Here is a 21981-nt window from a genome sequence, read left to right as displayed (position 1 = left end):
ACCAGCTGGTGGTAACTCCTGTGAAACTGTGACAGTACCAATATCGTGGCCCCATTACCTCAGAGCTTGAGCTTGGGCTGCACCTAGTTCAAGTGCTTTCCCCTCCCTAATGCTCTGTGCTGGAAGGCTGAAGTGCAAACAGTGTTAACCAGAACAATGCAGGATTGCCAGGGTAAAGAATGTGAGTTAGTTGCATATGTGTGGCATGTACGTGCCAGGGACACAGGGCACTATGTGAGTCCTCTCCTTTGTTCTTTTGTTTTATTTTCCTTTCCTTGTAGAGCTGTCTGAACCTCTTGCTGGCACTTCTGTTTGGGGATGAGTAGGATCAACAAGAAGAGGTGGGAGTAAGATCTTTGGGAACCCAGAATCCGAAACTGAAAGCCATCAGACTCTGCAGAGAAGTTTAAAATTAGTCTGACCCACTGCTTTTATATTGCTGGAATTGAATTCCTCTGACCCTACAGCTCTTGGTCTGACTCAGAACAAGCGTTCCCAGGCTGCGATCTGCAAGGTCTGTCCTGGGAGGCTGTCCCGTGTGGCCATGGGTCTGCACCAGGCCATGGGATGGACCCACTGGCTGCCTCCTGTTTGGAGGGGATGTGGAGAAATCCAGCCTGAGGAGCTGGGGAAGCCTCAGATATTTCTGCTGTTTTTGTCTGTATCTGTGAGGCTCCTGACTGGAGTCTGTTCTCCTTCAAATGGAGATGCTGTTGTGTGGAAGCTGTTCAGAGCTTTTCCTTTTTCAGACATGATTATAACTGTTTCTCTTCTGTTCCTGTTTGCAGGTTGTGCAGCTTGACACTAAAGAAACTGGTAGTCTTAAAGGAATTGGATAAGGAGCTTATTTCTGTGGTCATTGCTGTCAAAATGCAGGTAATTGCTGTCAGCTCTAAGAATCAAATGTACTTGAGTTAAAAAATCTGGCAGGTGCCTAAGCTGAGCTGTATCTCCACGTGAGGTCTGTTGTGACTGGGGCCACTTCCCCAGTATGTTGTGACCTTCTGTGTGTGAGCAGAATCTCTTGTGATCCTTCCACTATGATCCTACCAAATTTCACTGTGGTAGGCACAGAATATTGTTCACTGAGGGCTTGATAAGAGCTTTATATGATTGTAAAGATGCTCATTTCAGATTATATGCTATCACCTGATCTTCCTAAACAGTCACCAAAACTAAGCCTGTGTTTAGCATGCTGCAGCTCTTGCTGAACATCTTGGTCGCTTGGACCTGCCCTGTGGAGGCTCTGGAGGTTGGGCCTTCTTCTCATGGCCAGCTCTGCTGTCAGAAATCCAAGCCATACTTGTAGCCAGGTACTTGTCAGTTGATTTATAGGGTGCCTATACATTTCAATGCCTTTCTGTAAGGTACAGCTCTCATCCAAGGTAAATAACCTACTTTGCAGCATCATAGGTTTGTGCTGCTTAATTAGGTTTCTACATATAGGTCACGCTGCCTGGAGGTAGGTTCAGCAGGAAGCAAGTAAGTTCCAGAGTGCCACAGCATCAGCTTAGCTTGAGTGCTCCCACCACTGTAAATGCTGAAATGCTTTTACTGGTTAAAAGCCTAGCAGACCTGTAAGTAGACAAGTACCACTAACCATGCTGAAAAGCAGGTGCTTTTCAAAAAAGGGACAGGCAAACTCCTGCAGAGATCTGCTTTTATCAACATCTGGCTTGGAAGGTGAAAGCATCAAGGCTGTATGGACTGAGGACATGCAGCTGAGCGTTTAGCCACATCTCTCGTCTCTGTGAGCAGTCCAGCTGCAGCAAAACAGTGTCCCTCTGTGTTGGAGGGGTTTGCACACCCACAGCAGGGAGCAGAAAGGTAGGGAATAGTTCTGCACAGCTGAATTCTGAAGGTGCACGGCTGTGGATTCCCAGGCTGTCAGATATTGCTGATCAGGGCTGAAAGCTTTCCATATGTTTGTACTCTTAAGTCAGTGAGTGCATCACTATAAGGACCTGAGGCTTCTCAGTGAATGATTACAGGTAGGGTGTGTCAGGCTTGGGCTGGGAAACTCAGTAGCTTTTACTAGAACAAAGCTTTTTCCCATCCAGCTTACTGCTAAGGGTTTACACGTTCCCTGGGTGAAAAGGTTGAATGTACTCCTCCAGACATGCAAGCCCTTAAAGCCCAAAGGGAGTTTTAACAGTTGGGACTTTCTTGTCTGTTCTGAATGCATGTTGTGATCTGTCCTGTTGTGGTGAGTGAGATGCTGAAACCTGAGCAATTATTCTGCAGTCCCTTCTGTAGCAGGGCAGATCCCTGAAGAACTGGAAAGCAAAAGGACTTGCTCCCTGTGGCTGGAAAAGTTTGGGATGCTTATCTCTCAAGTCCCAGGCTGCAGCTTGCATCCCTAGGCCATTGTTTTTTGCCTTGATCTGTCTTTCCATTTGGCCTTGAGGTCGCAGTGGCTGCAATAACTGCTGTCCCAGAGGATGCCCATGGCTTCACCTTGGGTGTCCCTGGCACTGCAGTTCGATCATTGCTCGTATCTCGTGATGTGCTGTTTAACGGTAGGACAGTAGCACTGCAGTTGTCTCAATTGCAGGCAGATTTGAAGCCCTCTTATTATATTCCTTTACGGCTTGCAGGTTATTACGATGCTGACAAGCTCTTTTAAGGCTACTTAATTTGCCAGCACTCGGGTTTCCGACACAGCTATTGTTTGCTGCTGGTGATATTGGATCTTGAAGTATATGATCTCTGTCAAATGACTCGCTGGCTGTGTATGAGGAATTGCAAGAGAGGTGTCAGGTGCTGCAGTCCTTCCAGAAGGAATGACTGAATTTAGACCTAATGAGAACATCCTACCTGCATTTCCCATGTCTCCCTGCAGCCCTTCTGACGTTCAAAGACTTGTCAACCGTATTTCCCAGGCTGTTGCTCTATTTATCTTCTGCAGTCTTTTTAAAGCTGCTGTATTTGGGCTTTCATTAGATTTTGAGTTGCATAACAAGTAAAGCAAGATTGCTACTGTTAGGAGATTTACAGCATGGAACAGATGCTGCTATTGCTAGTGGCAAGGCCAGCTGTGCTTTACTTGCATGTGTGCTGCTTTTGCTAGGGGGGAACCTTTTGGTTTTTGACCTGATGTACTGGGGGCACCTCTGCAAATCACAGCATTCTTTCTGGCTCTGTGATGAAGAAGCCCATCTCAGCCTCTCCCCTTCTCCCTCCCTCATTTTGGGTTGTTATTTGGGGCTGATGTAGACATGTGCAATTTAACTTTGGCTGTAGCTGGGAGGTGCTTACTCCCTGTCTGTCTCTAGTTTCCCATATGCTGTTTTTTTGAGAGCTACAGTTTTGTGCCTCTGGGAGATCAGCCTGTGTGGACAAAGCCAGATCTGCAACCTCAGCAGAATATTGATCCAGAGACCTCTGAAACTTACCGCTATCTGTACAATACAGAAGCTTTTGCTGGGCAGCATTTAGTCCTGCTTCCCTGCTAGTTTGTTTTTTTCCTGAAACATTCTCTGAAATGAAATGCTCCTACAGCAGACAGCCCCATAACTCAGCATATGGCAGTGCTGGTGTGGAGCTGCGTGGCACTGCTGCCACATCTCCAGGCTCCCTGCGATGCTTAGTGGATTTCTTAAAATTCCATAACCTCAATAACTCAGAGTTGTTTAAACAGGTTAAAATCTCCACTTTCCTCAGAGAGGAGTGTGTGTACAAAAAGAAGAGATCATCCCACCAAGGTTAATACCAGAGAGATGTGTGACACTGCAGCCCTGGGAGATGAGGCGCCCGCTACCTATTGGCTGCAGTCATGAAATGAGACTTCAGCTTGAGGGGTGGGGGCTGACTCATAGCTTTTGAGTGCTGGGGTTTGGAACAAAAGCTGCTTTGTTGTAGTTAGGGACAGTAAATATGTCCAAATCTTTATTAGTCAAATATCTCTCTTTCATCTCATTAATATGTCACACAAGTGCAAGGTCAGATCCATCCATTCATTTTCTCTGCGGTAGTCCCTGAAAACATTTTTCCAGTTTTGTTTGAATAGGGGTGGGATGCCAATCCAGGGCTATTTCCATTTCAGTCTAGTCTTCCTTCCCACTGCTTCTTCCTTGGCCAGAATCATTCCAGCACTGTCTGCAGTCCAGCTCTCTGACAGCTCTGCCCGTGGAACCTGCTGTCTTATCCTTTCCCCCCAGAGAGGCAGCTCTGGGTAATGTCAGGGGGACTAAGTCCTGTAGTTGGAGCTCTCCAGTTCCACGGCTGAACCATCTGGGCTGGATGGCAAAGAAGTGGCTGGCTGGGCAATTTACCACGTGAACTTTGCTTCGTGCAGGGCTCCAAGCGCATCCTGCGGTCTCACGAGATCGTGTTGCCCCCGAGTGGACACGTGGAGACGGAGCTTGCGCTGACATTCTCGTTGCAGGTAAGGTGTGATGGAGCACTGGGGCACTTCTGCGTGAGCAGAGGTGCTCTGTGGGTCGGTCGTGAGGATCCTTTTGTACTGTGTTGGTTGCTTTCCTCAGAGCATCCTGCCCTCGTGCTACCTCTTGAGCAGGAACATAAGGGAAATAGAGGCTGGCTTGCTGTGAGCACGAGGGGGAGTCTGTAGATCTGCAGATTTTGTTTTGGATTGTGTTTTCGTGTGGTTTATTTTTTTTTTTCCATCAACTTGAGCAATACTGCAGCAGGACACAAAGCATTGTTTTTAAGTTGGTTTCCTCTGAAGGGGCTGGGAACTGAGCCAGGACAGAGGATAATGATGTCCATGACGCTGTAAGCCTTCAGAACAGTGTGAGAGATGAGCAAGCTTAGTGCAGGGATGTGCTGCTGATCTCCCTGCTGCAGGAAGGATTAGTGCTCTTGGATACATCGAGGTCTGGGAACTCTTCCTGAAATGGCATAGCAGGATTTTTATGACAGCTTTTATTGTTTCTTAATTGGAAGATGGCTGGAAGCTACTCTTTAGCTAACTATAGTCTGAGCCAGGTACAGTCTGAATTTAGTGCCTGGGATATTTTAAGAGTGATGATGGACCACAGAGTAAAAGCATGTGGATGTCTCAGCATGAGAAAGCCTCAGTGTCTTGCAGCAGCAGCCAGTATCTCCATATTGTGCTGTCAGCTCTTTGCCCTGTTTGCTTTGCTGTGCAAGCTGTCTGGAGGGGTAGTGCTCTGTTATGCAGGTGGGGTAAGACTTAGAGCTACTGTGTGTCTGAGCCTGTTTCTCCTAGCTGGCTAGGCTGAGACCAGCAGTAGCCTTTCTGGCAGGTAAGCTCCTACCACCCTGACTGCTGGAATGGCTGCTCTTCCTGACCCTCTGTGGATTTCTCAGGATCGATTGAAATTTCCTAGATATTCCAAGCACATCACCATACTTCTCCAGAGGACTTCATTCTTGTATGTGATCTAAGAAAACTTTCCAGATGGAAGGGATATGTCACAAGGGCTTTGCAATGAGTTTTGTGTGCTGGCTCTTGCTGTCCTGGTGTGTGTGATGGTCCCTTCTTCTTGCCCTTGGAAGTGCTTGCAGTGCTTGGGGCTTCCTGTGTCTTGTTTCCAAATACTGTGTTATAAAGTGGCAGTTTTGGTTGAAACCATTCTGTGGTTTTGACAAGCAATGGCAGGAATTAAAAATAGCTATCTGTGCAGTGAAAATGGCTTGGCTTTTCCAGAGGACTTTGCCTTTAACTGAGGAGCTGAGTGGCCTGAATGTCTCTGGATCTTTTTTGTCTTTTTTAATCATTTCTGTGAATGTTTATCAGAGGTGTCCAGGAAACACACCTTTGGAAAACAAAACAGAAATTTGCACATGTGGACTTGATCATCCAGTTTAATCCCAGAAAACTGGACATTGATATCAAACTGACCTGGGAGCAAGCATGAATTTGGAGTTCAGCTGCAGGTTTGTTCTTAAATAAGCTCAAGGGACCAGTGCCTCCAGCTGAGAGCAAGGAATCCCTCTCCCCTGCTGCATTCCCAACACTTGGAATGGTTTCACCTGCATGTGGGTGGGAGGGTTGAATGTAAAAGGTGCCTCTTGCCTTCTGAGCCCCTATTATCAATCCCAGTCCTCAATAACTTCCTTCAATCTTTGCCCAGGGATGTTGCAGGTCTGTGAAGTCACATGCTTGGTTTGTGTCTGGATGTAAATGTGTTTTAAGGTGATCTTTTAATTACGTGTACTGCTGTTCCTCCCTTCTGCAGGGCTGCTTCCATGTGCAAGGCACTCAATCCCATCCTTGCAGAGCAATCAGTTAATTAGTATTCTGCTTGTTTGCTCTGCCACTGCTCCTGGCTCTCTGCGCAGCAGTCAGGCTTGCTCTGGACTGCAAATTAACATCTAAAGGTTTCTGGTGGCACTCAGCAGTTGTATTTATCAAGCTTTTGGAGCGGCAGGAAGTTACTCTCACAGTTTCCCAAAGTGGGGAGAGGAGGTAAAAAAAAATAGTGAAATGAAGTATCCTTCACTTAAGAATATCCAGTGTGCAATTAGGATCCCTGCAGCGTGGTTCTACTTTCTGCAGCCCATCTCTTGGAAGGATGCTCATCTCTTTGGGACTGGACTTGGGCTCAGCCTATCCCAGCAGAACAGCCAGGATTGTTTTGTCAGTACCTGTTGGGTACCGCAGTGCCTCGCCCTCTGTGTAATGCAGGCATACGAGGCCTGAGCTGCCTCCTGTCCTGGGACTGCAAAAGCAAGGGTGCAGCATTACCTGAGCTCTCCCCCTGCTTGTTGATCCCTTGCGTGGCACTTGGGTTCTCTGGCTGAGCTTTACAAAGGCTGTGTTTTTAAGGTGAGAGTCAGAAATGACTGTTTCCTCGGGGTAATGTAGGGTTGTGCATTCAGGGTTAGTTCAGTGTAGGAATGGAGTTTACTTGTGAACCAGACAGCCTGGGAGATAACGTCAAGGGACGTAATGAACTTTTGCTTTCTGTTTTCAACCTCAGTACCCTCACTTCTTAAAGAGAGAAGGGAACAAGCTTCAGATCATGCTGCAGCGGCGGAAGCGGTACAAGAACCGAACCATTTTAGGCTACAAGACTCTGGCTGTGGGGTCTATCAACATGGCTGAGGTGAGCAGTGTTTGGCATATCCATACTTCAGAAGGGATAGCTTTAAATCCACTGTTATTACTTTCCTTATTGAGAAGTACCTGGATGGATTTCGTGCAACTTTCTTAACAGTGCTACTTAGTATTCATAGAACAATGTTTTAAATAGATCTTAGTTCTGAGTAATAATATACATTTTCTGGATAGTATGTTGATAGCTAAAGGTTTCTTGAGGCATATTAGCTTACAAGATTTGTGGAGTATCCTGTTTGTTTTGAGTCTCGAATTGACTTACTCAAATGCAGCTCAAATCCCCTTTGCATTCAGAGCACTTGTGCATGTATTTCAATGCTAATCCTTTTTCTTTTGCATTAGTACATTTGTTCGAGCTGAGCTAACACATTTGGATTGTGCTTTAAATGTAAGATCTTTTGTTTCATATCTGTGGAAACAAGGCTGTTAAGGTCACTTGGACAGGCCTTCCAGGTTCAGTGTAGCATCAAAATATTTCATCAGACTACATTCTGCCAATAAATAGTTTCACTGTTTTCACCTGTGAATTAATGTTGTGCTGCAGTGAATTATTACAGTGTTAAATAATAAATTACAAAGAATGCTTCTGATGTGAGTTAAGCTTCCCTTAAACTTGCAGTAAATGTAGATTTCTCCATCTCAGCGTTCCAGATTCTGATTTATAGTCCTATAGGCAACATTTTTCCTGTGCCATGTTTTGTTTAAGAACTAGAAATTGACTACTGCTGTAAAGCAGAAAACTTGTGGGCCTGTTAATTAGATCCATCAGTGAGCTTCTGAGTGTTGGGCATTTGCTGCTGTGTGTGGTTTTTCTTATACCTTTTTTGTGATGTCAGCTGACTGAGGTTAGAAGGTCATGCATTTCCAAAGGTTCACTTTGTTGGGAAACAGTTACTTTCCAGCTCATCCAGAATACTTCTGAAATTGAAGACTTTGGGTAAACAAATGCTGTATCCTTTTACAAGCCTCCCTGTCTTTGCAGTTTATAGTTTAATGACCCCTAAACAGCACTGAGACACACACACACAAAGTTATTATGGGAGTTGAAAGAAAACAAAGTGATGAAATGTTAGTGAAAGCATGAGCCTGAGCAGAGGGCATATGTTCCTCATCAGCTCAGGTCATTTTAAAGCCACGTGAGGAGCTGACAGAGCAGCCTGGTGTGTGGTAGGAAGCTGATGTGCAGACAAGTGGGGATGGGGAAGTGATTGTTGTGTCTGGTGGGACAAGAGAAGAACCTGAGTCTTGTTCTAGGGAGAGCTCTGTGAGCTGTGGGTGGCAAAGGGAAGACGGCTGCAGAGAGAAACCCACACTGAGATGTGTCTCTGCCTCCATCATCATCTTGCTTTCTGTGACTCACCACTTAATTAGCCCAGTATGGCCATCTCCTCCAGGATTGTGGAGCAGGAATTTTTGCTTTAGGAAGCACTTTGCTTTGTATTCCACTGATAATTTTGTGGGGGTTTTTTTTGTTTGGCTCTTAAATTCCTCAACTACGAATGTCCTACAGGTTGGTAACTTGAGAATTCAAATCAGTACTATGCTGTGGAAGCAAATACATAGTAATGAGGTATTCAAGTATTGTGTTTCATGGATGAGCTAATCAACTGTCAACCTCAGAAAATTTTTGCTTCCATCACTTGCATTAGCAGTTGACTACAATCTCAGCTAGCATTGTGTGTTGCCTGCATGCAGCTCCTGCAGGTGTTGTCTGTCTTCTCTATTTGGAAATCAGGCTAGCTCTATTAACATAAATAACTCCTGTAGTATGCAAATGGTGCAAGTTTAAATACATTTAAATGCAGATTTGTTCTGCTTGACTTCTGTCCCAGGTCATGCAGCACCCCACAGAAGGTGGGCAGGTTCTGAGCCTTTTCAGCAACATCAAAGAAGCTGCAGTAAAGGTAGCAGAAATCTGGATCTTCTCCTTGTCAAGTCAGCCAATTGACCACGAAGACAGCACTATGCAGGCCAGCCAGAAAATCAAGTCTACAGGTAAAGTACAAGCACGTGATCTGGGAACTAGTGCCTTCCTGAACTAACTGGAGTTAAACCCCACCTGAGCTTAGGTGCTTCCTGGAAAGAATGAGGCTTGTACCTATGCCTGTGTCTTTAACTGATTACTGCAAAGAAAATCGACTTTGCAAGCCTGTTACTGTGTAAGTAAGGAATGTGGCTGCCAGAGTTAGGAGTTGTCAGAGGTTCACACTGTCCAGCAAGTTAGGTCTGTGCTCTTCCAGCATTACTGGTGGGTGTGCTGAGAACCTGTAGCTTCTCGCATGGCCAACAGTGTCATGTTCAGGAGAGACACATTTAAGCTGCTCTTCCAAATTTTTTTCCTTCCTTGTTCTACAATAAATGTTAATTTACATAAGGCCTATGAAGCTGCCATATTTTTAAAGGAGTATGAATATGATCTGGTTTAATGAGAATAAATCCCCAGTGTTGCTCACTACGTAGAAAGTACTTATGTTTCTGCTTGTGACAATCTTCCATCTGCTTTATAGTAGCAGCCTTCTGCTCTCTGTCAGAAAAGTGAGCTGTTGAAGGCAGTGCATTCAGGAGCCTGTGCTGCCTGAGGCCAGGCCGGTCACCTGAAGCATCGTGTCAATAGAATTTAGACTCTCCTGGCAAGTCTTATGAAAGCAGTTAGGCTTGCTAAGGGGGAAAAATTCTTTCCCTTGTGAAGAAAACTCCTTACTCACTGTTGTATGCCAAGTGGCTCTTTCCAGGGAAAAGGGGATGTTATTTTAAGGAGTCTGATCTGTGTGCTGGTCTATCCAACTTACTAGATGTATTTCTCCTTGTTCCTCATCTCTAAGATATTCCCATCTCACTGGTTCTAACACAGATAAAAGACAAAGTAGCAAGCATCTCCTTAGGTGCCCCCTTTCTTGGTTTGTGATTGTTAGTTGATTTTCTCTGCTCCTTGGATGAGATTATCTCCTTGTGTAAAAGGAGTTTCATGAGATCTCTCCCCTCTTTCCTTTCCTTTCAGACAACTATTCTGAGGAAGAGTACGAGAGCTTCTCTTCTGAACAGGAGGCCAGTGATGATGCCGTGCAGGGCCAGGTACCGTTTAGGGCATGGCTTCTTGTGAGAGCTTCTGTAGAGCGTGTACTCTCTCAGCTTCTGCTTGAAATAAGTCTGTTTCCTTAGTGAAGCTGTGACAGTGTGAAACTGTTGCCAAGTGTTGAGCTGTAGTGGCAGAAAGAGAACAGGCGTGCATAGCAACCCATTTCTATCACCATGCTGTGATTTATCTCCTGATGTGTTGATTTAGGTCCCCTTTAAACACTAAAACATTAGCATTTTATTGCATTTATCTGCTCAATGGTCAAGGCAGCAATTGATTTTGTGTAATGCTGATTGGGTTCAAAGAGCCCAACAAGGCCCCCAGCTGTAACTTTAGGGCTGGTGGGATCTGAGTCAGATTTTAGTCTTTAATACCTTCTACAGAGTGTGTCCTGACAGAGATCTCCTTGTGTAGAAGTGAGAAGCTTCTGAGTTGGGATCTTACTTGCCTTCAGTTTCTGGCACCACTCGCCTTCTACATCTTGGAGGGTACTGAGAGGAGCCCACTGAAACTTGGGACTGAGAGAATCCTTATTTTTAGAACTTGGGCTGTTTTGCTCCTCCGAGCCAGTGTTCTTAGCTCTTTGAAGACCCAATTCAAATCCTTTTCCCTCTGCCGTCATAACTGCAAAAGAAATAAAGCAATTGCTGAAGGCCTGCAGCAGGTTAACAGAGAGAACTTTGTTAGGACATAAATACTCATGTGTTCCCAAAACACAAAGGTAACAAAGGAATCCTCTTTCTGTTCAGGATTTGGATGATGATGAGTACGAGCTGGGGAAGCCCAAGAAGCAGCGGAGATCGATAGTAAGAACGACGTCCATAACCAGGGTCGGTGGAAATTAGTTTTACTAACACTGATGGGATTTGGCTAGGATGTGCAGTGCATGCAGCATGTGGGAGCAGCAGTGCTAGATGTGCTGGCAGGGAGCTTGGGAGCGTGGCTGCAGCAGTGAAGAGCCAGCAGAAGCTATCAGATCAGGGAGTGGGGGCAGTCGGTGGTGTGTCTTGAGTGTCCTTTAGCTGCGAGGTTAGGATGCTCCAAAAATCATGTGTGTGTGAAAATCTTTTGCTGGCTTCCTTATGGGGCTGATCTGTGCTCACGTGATCCTGAAAGTAGGCTTAAGTAAAGGAAAGCTCTTCTGCTTGTGCTCCACGTGGGAGAGACCTGTGGGAAAGTTTCAGAGTGAAGTTCAGTAGCTTAGTCAGGGGCTGGAGCCAGACAGGTGAACCTGAGGTGATGCATGCTGGGGCCAAAGAAGTAGCTGGATATTGAAAGCTTTGGTGAGTAGCATGCAGCCAACCATCTGCCTTCTTATAGCAAGCATGTGTTTGTCTGCAAAACAGAACTTGCATATGGAGCACTGGCCTGCACTTGGCTTCATCGTAACACACAGTGTGGCCTTCTGCCTACACAAGTGTTTGTGATGGCAGTAACTCAAAATCGCGAGGATGGTCTAGGTTTGTTGATTGGTTTGGTTTTTTTTCTGACTTTGAAGTATGTTTGGTGATCATTTGTACCCCCTGTGAGGCTATTTTTCAAATCCATGTTTGAAAAGATCTTGAATAAGCACTGTTTTGATCTGAACCTGCAATTAAAAAGACTCTGTAAGACTAGGAGTGTGCTAGCTCATATCCTTGATGCCTTTAATATTGTTTATAGGCTTCAGTGAAAGCATGAGACAAAATATACACTGTGGTTATTAGCTTCATGATAAGAATGTCTTTCTGTCCCTGACCACTGAACTGGTACTGAATCTCCAGTGCATAGGGCTGGTGCAAGACTGAATTAGGCGCTGCCAGTAAATTTAACATCAGCCTTAGCAGGGCTCCTGTCTGCTGACTCTCAGACCATCCAGGCCAGGAAAAGCTCTTGATGTGTCACCTTATTTACTGCCTGTGTGCTCCCTCTGCAGTCTACCGTGCTGGTCTGGGGTGGTCTGCATGACAGATGTTTTTCCTTGACATCCTTTGTCAAAGGACAACTCTAAAATGAGAGCATCTCATTCCTGTCAGTGCAATGGGAACCATTCTCTATATGGTCTTGTTTGGACCTGGGGGTTTCATTTCACCTCAACTTCAACTGTCTAGAAGGTGGCAGCAGCTTACTGGATTTGAGTTCAGTGGTAAAGGGTGAATTTTGGAGTCTTGGCATTGTGAAATGCCTGAGGCTAGAGTGGTGGGACCAATAGGTTTTACTAGGGAAGCTCACATGAGATACAGGCAAGCTAGTAAACAACTTTCTTCCCCAAGGTGTGGCTTGATGCCAGTCATTTTCTCTTGCCTTTCCTCCTGACACAGGGATGCCACTTCAAATGCCCTGTACCAGCTCTCTCACCTGGGTATCTTCTGCCTTTTCTTAAGAGCATGCATATTAATTTGGTCAGTGACTGAGGATAGCTGAATAGCTCATAATGAACCTCGGCTGTTTGGCTCTATGAGAGAGAAATAGCTCTTATGGGCAAATAAACACAAAGGAAGTGCAACAGTTTGTCTTGTGTCCTTTTGTGTCTGGGATCTGGCAATGTCAAACCTGGAAAACATTTTTCTGATAGGCAGGTGGTGAGAACAAGCCTCACAACTTTTCTGTAGTGGAACTTTTCATGTAAGCAAGCCTGCCAGGTTGAACTGCAACAGGATAAAACAGTGCTTTGTAGATAGAAAATGCATTTGTGCCTTGAATTAGTGGGTAGATGCCTATGTTGTCTCACCTGTGTTAAGAACCAGAAAAGTACCAAAGTTGACTCTCAGATGTTTGCCAGAAATTTGCTGTCCACTGCGCATCCAGCCAGGAGAGGTATGCTGTTCATCAGGACCAGAAGGTTTCTAAGGTTTAGCAGAGTGGGAGCTCGTTTGTTGTAAGGCAGTAGAGAAGTGTCATAGGTCTGGAAAAGCTGATTTCAGTGTGTGAACAGCAGAGACTTGGTTCATGGTGCCAGCAGTCTTTTTGACTTGGAGCAGCAGCTAGAGCACCAGCGTCGTGTGTCTGGGCTTCTTACATGCTGGGAGAAAGCAGTTCACTGATGCTTTACTCATGTAAAAATGTCTTTGACTTGCAGCAACAAAACTTCAAGCAGAAGGTTGTGGCATTGCTGAAGAGATTCAAAGTATCTGATGAGGTGAGTAATGTGTTACAGAACCTTTCTGTTTGAATATTGCTCTCTCTCCTCTTCCACGTGGTCCTTACTGTAGTCCCCAGGAACCTTCTGTTTCCCCCTAGTTCCATTCATTTTGTTTTCAAGTCTGCAGTTGATGTAACCTGTCCTGGCATCCTGGCCTTGCATGGAGGCTTGAAGGCCAGCTTTAAAATGTCACTGAATGTTTTCTAGATTAAATTTTATCAAAACTAGATTTTGGCAAACGCTCACTTATTTACCCGTTAATTTCAAAGCAGTCTTCAAAACAGCCCTTAACCATTTGAAGGGCACACAGTGTGCTGTGTAGCTTGCTTGTGAAGTTAATCACCCCTTCTTTGATAATCTTTCCAGAACAGCCAGGCAAGACTTGAAACATTTCAATACTCAGATCCACAGGAAAGGCAGTTGTGTGATCAGAGCTAAAAATGAAAGAGGTCCTAAACCCAAGAACCTGCATAGCATTAAGTAGCTAATATGAGTAACAGCTCATTTGGCTGTCAATCTGTGCACAGATATTGTGGCTTGTGGGAAAGAGTGAGTAACTCTTCATGCTTTCTTATGCTTCCAAACAGTCCTGTTAGCTTTGCTATTCTTCCCAAGTTAGCTCAGCAGAGTCAGCACCCATATCTGGGGTCTCAGCCAGCTGAACTGCTGTTTTTCTGGAGCTGCTTTTATAAAAGCAAACTCAGAGCTGTGTGCAGCTGTATGGTTATGCTGTATGCGTAAAGAAACCTAGGTGGGTTTTGATGTGAGATCTGTGTTCTCTTCAGATTTACGTGTGGGTTGCAGCTGATTCTTGTCCAGGTTTCTGATGCCTCCTGTGGACACTGTTATTATTCTGCCTGGTTGGGCACTGAATATGAAATCAAGAGGTGTAATGACAACTTTTTTAGGAGTACCCAAAACACAACACTCATTTGGGAGCACCGCATTTCTGTACTTCTTCTGAGAGAGCTGGGACTCTATTAGGTGCCTTCTGAAAGCTTTGCTTATAGCATATGATTGACCAATTGACATGATCTATGATTAATAGCTTGTTTGTGGATACCTAGTCTGATAGGTAAGTGTTGCTTAACCAGACGTTGACAGCTTCACCCCCAGCAAGCACTCCTGGTATGCTTAACGTTTCTGTTGGATATAGTATCCTTGCACTAGAAACAGAATCTGAGCCTGGTGCTCTGCAGTCCCTGAGGGATCTCAGGTGACAGGATCTGTTTGACTCTTAGTGAACAATGTCTGTGTTTTTTCCTGCATGTAGGTTCTGGATTCAGAGCAGGACCCTGCAGAGCATGCTCCAGAGGTGGAGGAGGACTTGGACCTTCTGTACGACACTCTGGATATAGAGAACCCCAGTGACAGTGGGCCAGAAATGGAAGATGATGACAGTGTCTTGAGCACTCCAAAGCCAAAGTTAAAGTAAGTATGGTGTGGCTGATGCTGGGCAATCCCCTACAGAGTAGTCAGTTTGGGCAGCTGCTTGGGATTCGGTCTTCCAAGAGCTGGAACTGAAAAGAGACAGTGTGTAGTGTCAGCACTACACTACTAGATGTTCTATTCACACCTCTCCACCTTATTTCCACAACTCCCCAACCTGGTGTCAGAGCCCCAGTGTACATTATAATAATTTAATGACTGTGAGCTAATTTCCCTTAATATTTTTTTCCTTGTTCCCTGTGCAATTATTCTGCCTGCCCTTCCACCTGACCACAGGAGCAGAAATCGCTGACAGGCTGATGGTGGAATTATACACAAGCATTTTGAAGAGATGGTAGAAACAGACAGGAAATCTGTCTGCTACAGCATAACGGTGAAAAGCTGCAGAGACAGAAAGTTGTGATGGGCAAGGCAGTCTTTCTGGGAAAGCTAATAGGATCCTGTGTGGAAAAAGCCTTTGTGTAGGGACTAAGGAATCAGAACTGCAGTAAACAAAGGAGTTCTTCAGAGCCCAAGGGGGTTGACATATAAATACACCCAAGCCTGTTCTCAACTAGCTTTTGTAAGTGCTGATATATGGCAGCTGTGTGTAACTGAACCAGGGATCACTTCTAGTTGATTGTGGGGAGACACTTTCTGGCTTACTCTATCTGGTTCTTATGTTTGTATTATGAGAGGAATGTGATAGGTGCTGATGGTTGTAGGCATCTTTTTTTTTTTTCCTGGAAAAGAAAAAAAAAACAACAAAATCATTTCCTTAAATCATAATTGAGCCTTGAAGCCTACTGTGATATCTGCCTTTTGACATGGAAGCACAGTCTGATTATATGTGCTATCTTATCTTATTGAGCAAATGTGTAATTGGATCCTAAGGCTGGCAGCCAAGTCCAGATGCAAGCTGGAAATAAAATGGATGTTAGCATCAGGAGTCACTTACCCACATGAGCAGAGTATGGGTGGGGGGCAGTAATTCTCCTTCACTTGCTGACTTTCCATCAAGAGCTAAACCTCGTCTGGAATGGCATGTTGTTCAGTCAGCATTTGCAGAGCTGAAACAAAATTCGCTGTGTGAAACTCTGCACCTGGTGCTTGGGGTAGGAGAGACTCAAATGCCTCTGTGGAGTGAATGTGTGTTCTGTTCTGCCATGTGAAAGTGCTGGACCCGTGGGCCCATCCCAGATTTAATGGAAATAAAAACTTCTGTTTGGCGTGTAGCGTGAGACCATGCGAGCATTCTTTGTAAGAGCTGTATGAGAATGATTTAATGTGAGACAGCTGACGTGTTGGAGCCATTAAGTGGAGGTCAGTCAGGCAGTGTCAGGGCTAGACAGGGGTCCTTATACTCTCATTTCTTTTGCTGTCCTGGAGACCTTTTCCCTGCCTTTCTTTCACTGAGAGGATCAAAAGTGGCTCATGAATTCTACTGGAACTGCTGAGGAGTGTTAAGGTGCCTTAGAACAGTCACATATTCCTTTTGCTGTGGACTTTCTCTGCTGATGTTTTAATGACAAAAAAAGTGTTTTTGCTTTCTTTTTTCAGACCTTATTTTGAAGGACTGTCGCACTCCAGCTCTCAGACAGAAATCGGTAGCATCCACAGCATCAGAAGCCAGAGAGAGCCATCAAGTCCTGTAAGTCGTTTCAAGAAGGTTATCTGCCTGTAGTTAATATAGCAGCCTCAAGGCCTTCTGTATCCACCTACATTCCTTTTGAAATTAAAGTGCTCTGACTGCCTGGTGTCATCCTGCCGTGTTCAGCCTTGTTACCTGCACCATCTCTGTTTATATGTGTAAATAGACGCCCTCTGTGACCTCCTCCGAAGACTCTGATGCAGATACATGAATATTCTGAAGAAAACGTGGTTTGGTTTATTTTTAATGCAAATAAAAGTTTACCTCAAGTGAACATCTTGAGTTTATGTATTGAATAATTGCCAATGGTGTGAGTATCTCCAGATTCCCACGTGCTTGCGATAGCTGGGGTGGGAGATTTTGCCTGGGAGCGAATCCTGAAAGGGAGCTCACACTTCTCCATCCCAATTTAGATGAGTGTTCTAGGCACACAGAATATCAGCCCAATTCCAGAGGACTTCTCTGTGTATGGTATAGTATATCTCTTAGTGTAGTAATAGACCTGTTTGAGGGTTTTAGGCACTGAGTTTATAAGACTTGAATGTAGGGAAGGTGCTGAAGCACTTCACAGCACTAATGAGCAGCATTCTTCCCAAGTAGAGAGTGGAGCGTGCTCAGGGTCTGGGTGTTGCTTCTCTGTGCCCAAAGCTCTAGAATAAAGGCTCCTGTGCAGGCCTTTCCCTGAGCGCCCTCCCTTGGTCTCCCAAACACATTTCTTTTCTGTGACCTTTTCCCATTGCATTCGTTGTCTGATCTGCCTCTGTGTTGTCACGAACAGTGTGCCAGGTCCTGATTCTGTGATGTAGCTGCAGGATGGTCTGTTCTGGGTGATGCCTAACTGTGTCTAGTACCACAACTGTAGAACCTGGGGGAGAAGGTCTTCCAGGGCCTGCGTGCTTTTGAGTAGGTAACGGATCTTCTCACAGACCTCCATTACCTGATATTCACAAATGTGACAGTGGCATTAAATCTGTTAGGATTTATCTGCTGCCTTGCTACTTCCCATGCTAATGCATTCTTTTCTGGTGGGAACATAAGTGCTCTTGCATTGCTGTTCAGTGTCTTTCAAGCAGTCTGATCCAGAGAGGGTGGCTGGAAAGTTGTGCTGCTGCTAATGGTTTTCTCCTCTCAAGCAGGTAGAAGTGCCTGAAAAGACAAAGAGTCTTGGAACCAAACGCACAGATGACAGTATTTCTGACACTGTCTCTTTTGTAAGTTGAAAACTCACTTCTTAACTTTCTTTCTGGCAGTTTGAGTGTCAGCTGTGAACTGCATTCTAACTGTTCATATCGTTGCATATACACCACAACTTGTGTAGATTACATTAGCTGCCGTGAAGATAGAGCTAGGCTCTCCTCCTGACCTCAGTTGTCAGAGGTTCTTGTCTTTCAGACTTCTGTAATTAAAGTGCTCAGTGTGGCCTTCCATTTAAACAGTCTTCCTCTTGATTTGAGGAAAGCTGGCCTAAAGTAAGCTACTGAGCATGTGTGTTGTCCTGAAAAGTATCCTCAGAGCCAGTGCATTACACCAAACAGAAATACAACTTCAGTTTGAATTGGTAGAAATCATGCTGGTCATGGGGGAAAATCCCAAAGCTTGAGTTGCTCTTCTGAAGATATGCTGTTTGTAACTTTTCTCTTAGTATTTCTCTCTCCACTGTTTTTTTTTGGGTAAACCGAATCAGCATTGCATAACGAGGCTTGTCCTTGCCTTTGAGTTCAGAGAGTGCCTGCTCCAAAGCAGTGTTTTTGAACACCTTTTCTGCCTCCAGCTCCCTTGTGAGGCAGAGCTAGGAACTGGGAGCCTAAGATAGCCAATGTTGGCTTGTCCCCTTGGCAGTGAGTAGCATGTCTGGAAGGGAGAGGCTGAACATGGCCCAGCCAGAGCCAAGCTGGCGTGCCTCCTGCAAGCCCTTGCGGTAGTGAGAGAGGGAAGTGTTTGTTCCTCACTTGGTTTCATGTGTGTTTGCAGGAGTCTAACCAGCAAGCTGAGGTCCAAGAAGTGGAACTTCCTGCACCAGATGTGTTTGTTGAGAAGCTCCCACCCAGCGGGAAGATCACCAAGACGGAATCCCTCATTATCCCATCCACCAGGTACAGCAGTGGCACAGCTCTGTGCCTGCAAGAGGCTCCTTGGCAGCCTGCTATCGTTTGTTCAGGATGGTCTTTAGCCATCAAGCAAGGAGACTGCCCTTGTGCTCAGGCACTTGAGAGGAGGAGCTTGTGTGTTTGATAAATGCATTGTAAGAACCACAAAGAGTGATCTTGCTCTGATGTTGCTCAGAGATCATAGAATTGTTAAGGCTGGAAAAGACACTTTAAGATTAACTAGCCCAACCGTTTACTCTGGGGTTTCATGCTCAAAGATAAGTTGTCTGATGCAAATTCTGGTCTTAAAGATGGTTGTTAAGTCTGAGTTCTCAAATGGCAGAGTGAATGTGGACTTCAACAACCCAACCATGTAGTTTCTTAGGTTATTTCAAGTAAATAGATGCTCTTTTGCAGGGGTATTTCTGTGCTACTCTTGGGTGTGTGCCTGCAGTTTGTGTAGCTGGATTGCATTGTGCTGGTGTGGCTCTTGGTGTGGGCTGTGAAAGTTTGCTTGGGACTCCTGGAAACGTGATGACAGAATACTCTGCAGCTGAACTTTGTTCTCTATAACTTCTGTACCATTAGATGCAGAATTAGCAGCTCTTATGCTGCCTCAGATTTCCATGCATGGTTCTCCAGTGCCTGGAGTTAAATTGCTGAGGTTGCCAGATGGGGGGTGATCTAGGAGTTGGGGGATGAATGCTGCTCAGATATGAGCCAAGCATAGAATGAAAGCACCTGTCTCTAGCAGGTCTGAAGGGAAGCAAACTGGGCGTCGGGGAAGAAGCACATCCCTGAAGGAGAGGCAGCCAGTGAGGCCACAGAATGAGAGAGCAAACAGCCTGGACAATGAACGGTCCCCAGATACCCGGCACCACTTACAGGTGTGAAAAATACTGCTTTTTCTCCTGCCACTCGGTTTTTGTCTTTTCCATCTGTCTCCTGTGGTCCCTTTCCTTCTGGCCAAAGTGCTGTCCCTGCTGGAAAATAACTGAACCCTGCAGCTCCAGGAAGGAGGGAATTTACTTCTTGTCTGATATTGTACCTTCTATCCTGTCTGCTAGTTTTTGCCAGCTTGGTGCTTTGTCAGCCAGCCATAAACTGAAAAGACTGAACGGATTGTTGTGATAAGTAACAAATAGAGATGTATTGAGGAATTGCCCTTTTGAAATAAGGCATGTTGCAAGGGTTTGCAATGGAGACTGATTTATGCAGAGTGCCTCTGTGCCATGCTTGTTTTAACCGCAGGACTCTGTTAATTGGTATCAAGTGACTTTAAGACAAATGCATTGCAGAAGGAGCAGTGACACACAAAGCTTCGAGGATTCAAATTGATACCTCCTACTGATCTGTTCTCTCTGTCTTCATTTGCAGATCCCCAGGAAAACCGTGTATGACCAACTAAATCACATCCTGGTTTCTGATGATCAGCTGCCAGAAAATATTATTCTTGTCAATACTTCAGATTGGCAAGGACAGGTAAAGGCAGGAGATGTGTGAACAGTTAACTTTGGCTGTTCTTCACTGGAAATGGACAGGTCTTGAGCTTTACCACTGACCAAGCAGGCTCTGCTGCTTGTTTGGAGGAGCAGTGGTGCAGGGGGATTGCAGCATACTGGGGTTTGGTGCCTATTAGTTTGACCAGGAAATGCTATGGATCTTCTAAGGTTTTGCCACTCAGTTTTTCCCTGTTCTGTGCTATTTCTTCAGGTTGGCAGCACACTGGGTATGGCTACACCCTTGCACTCAAGCATTTGCTTCTCAGCTATGGTAGAACAAAGGAAACAGAGAAGCCTGTCTTGTGGTTTAGACTGATATTCATGGGCACAGGTGAAGACCACAGGAGAAAATACCTCAGCACTGCTGCCTTGTGTGCATTCCTGTGATTCCTGCCTGGGGATGTGTTATCACATGTTTTCTTACAGTGCAGTATTTCTGTTAAGGAGAACTGAGCACTGCTCTCTTATGCTGGCAATGTGGAGTCATTTGCAGTGGGTTTGGATGGGCAGTTGGAACAAATTTTGTTCTTTTCTGATCCTCAGTCTGAGTCAGAAATAAAATATATACAGAAGAGGCATGTGAAAACCGTACTGATTGACTGTGGGTTACAGAACTTCTAAGAGGTTTCTGAAAGGATGTTGACTGATTTAGCGTTCTGCTTTTGTAAGAGCTGGGGTCTCAGTGTCTAAGAGACCAGTGATACCAGTTGAGCTGCTGGTTCCAGCTGCTCTTTACTTGGAGAAATGCTTTCCAGAGTTGGAATGTGTATGTTTCCTCCAGCACTGCCTGCAGTATCAGATGAGACAAAGATGGAATTAGCTAGGGTGTATGGATTATTGGGGAGTCTCATCAACATGTCCGTGTGTACTTGAGGTGTTTGCTAACTTGTTTCCCTCTGGGCTTCATGGAATGGGAATGGTCCATCACTATAAAAGTGTTGCTAGTGTATTTGCTTTTTTTTCAGTACTTGAGGATAGGCAGAATGTTGCATTTGTCTAGTCCTTTTAAATCAGAGAGCACTGCATGTTGAGCTTCACAAATAGGTGAGTAAAGAGTATCTGCTCTTACCCAGTGCTGGCTATTAAGCAGGCAGCCTGCTGCTCCTGCCCTGCTCTCTGCAGCTGTATGAATTGTTCTCCTAGAGACATTGCCAAGAATGCCACATCCTGGAGGTGGTGTTAGTGTTTGTCAAGCAGATGCACTGGTTCCGTTTTTCTAGAGTAAAAGCTTTTCTTTCAGTAATGCATGGGGGGAAATTGGGAAGTTAGCTGTCATCTTACATAGTCATCATGGGGAGAACATACATAGGAGTGTGGGGAAGATGGTATTTTCTTCTTGTGACAAACTGGAGGACTTTAACGTGTTCTGTTTTCTCCTTAGTATCTGTCAGATGTCTTACAAAAGCATACCTTGCCAGTGGTCTGCACATGTTCCTCAGCTGACATTCAAGCAGCTTTCAGCACTATTGTCTCCAGGATACAGCGATAGTAAGTTACCACTTTTTGCTTGTTCCTGTGGAAAAGGAGGGCTTCTGGTCCTTAGTATTAAAACCCTCTCAGCTCCTGTGCCCCCATGTTCAGGCAGACTTGATACTGGAGCAGTAATTTTCCCTTCCAATGCTTCTCCTTAACTTACTTTCCTGAAGTCAAAGTGTGGTTCTTCAGTACTCACCAGCCCTGCAAGGTGTTGCTGTTCCCCATTTTGTGCATGGTGGTACAAGCCTCCTTACACTGACAGCATTGATATGACAAAATTATACTGTGGAGCCTGCCTCCAATGTCAGATCTAATAACTAAAGCATGCAAAGCTAACAGATTTTAAAACAGTTTTGTGTTTTTGTGTTCTCCCCATGCATTTTAAATTAATTTGCAGCTAACATTCTCAATTCCTGGAGGCATTTCTCAGGCTGTGGCTATGTTCTGACACAGCAGTTGCAGTAGGCACATCCCAACCTAGATGGTCGAGTCTATCTATTAATATGTTTGAATGAAGTCAAGATGACCAATTAAGAAAGTACTGAGCAATGTGCATTTTATTGACAGTGCTGCTGATAATCGTTGTGATATT

The 21981-nt window shown here is 45.0% G+C and overlaps 1 protein-coding gene across 8 annotated transcripts in view; it reads left to right on the top strand.

Annotated features, from left to right (window-relative positions):
• Positions 1 to 21981, top strand: part of PACS2 (phosphofurin acidic cluster sorting protein 2) — a 61399-nt gene that overhangs the window by 19500 nt on the left and 19918 nt on the right. For 2 of the 8 annotated variants that reach the window (XM_065743324.1, XM_065743372.1), the window contains exons 2-15: positions 789 to 876; positions 4298 to 4387; positions 6912 to 7037; positions 8881 to 9043; positions 10047 to 10120; positions 10874 to 10954; positions 13183 to 13242; positions 14519 to 14676; positions 16234 to 16324; positions 17458 to 17535; positions 18296 to 18417; positions 19163 to 19298; positions 19789 to 19893; positions 21295 to 21401. In XM_065743324.1, the coding sequence (XP_065599396.1) occupies positions 789 to 876; positions 4298 to 4387; positions 6912 to 7037; positions 8881 to 9043; positions 10047 to 10120; positions 10874 to 10954; positions 13183 to 13242; positions 14519 to 14676; positions 16234 to 16324; positions 17458 to 17535; positions 18296 to 18417; positions 19163 to 19298; positions 19789 to 19893; positions 21295 to 21401 (1479 nt within the window). The remainder of the gene's footprint in view (positions 1 to 788; positions 877 to 4297; positions 4388 to 6911; positions 7038 to 8880; positions 9044 to 10046; positions 10121 to 10873; positions 10955 to 13182; positions 13243 to 14518; positions 14677 to 16233; positions 16325 to 17457; positions 17536 to 18295; positions 18418 to 19162; positions 19299 to 19788; positions 19894 to 21294; positions 21402 to 21981) is intronic. The other 6 variants (XM_065743381.1, XM_065743366.1, XM_065743357.1 and 3 more) reach the window with 6 other exon arrangements.

This window comes from Cyrtonyx montezumae, unplaced genomic scaffold, assembly GCF_038088225.1.
Source record: "Cyrtonyx montezumae isolate F1298 unplaced genomic scaffold, pur_monq_1.0 scaffold_1, whole genome shotgun sequence".
In the NCBI taxonomy this organism is placed as follows: domain Eukaryota; kingdom Metazoa; phylum Chordata; class Aves; order Galliformes; family Odontophoridae; genus Cyrtonyx; species Cyrtonyx montezumae.
Note: the sequence above shows the minus strand (reverse complement) of the source record. Positions and strands in the feature narration are given on the sequence as shown.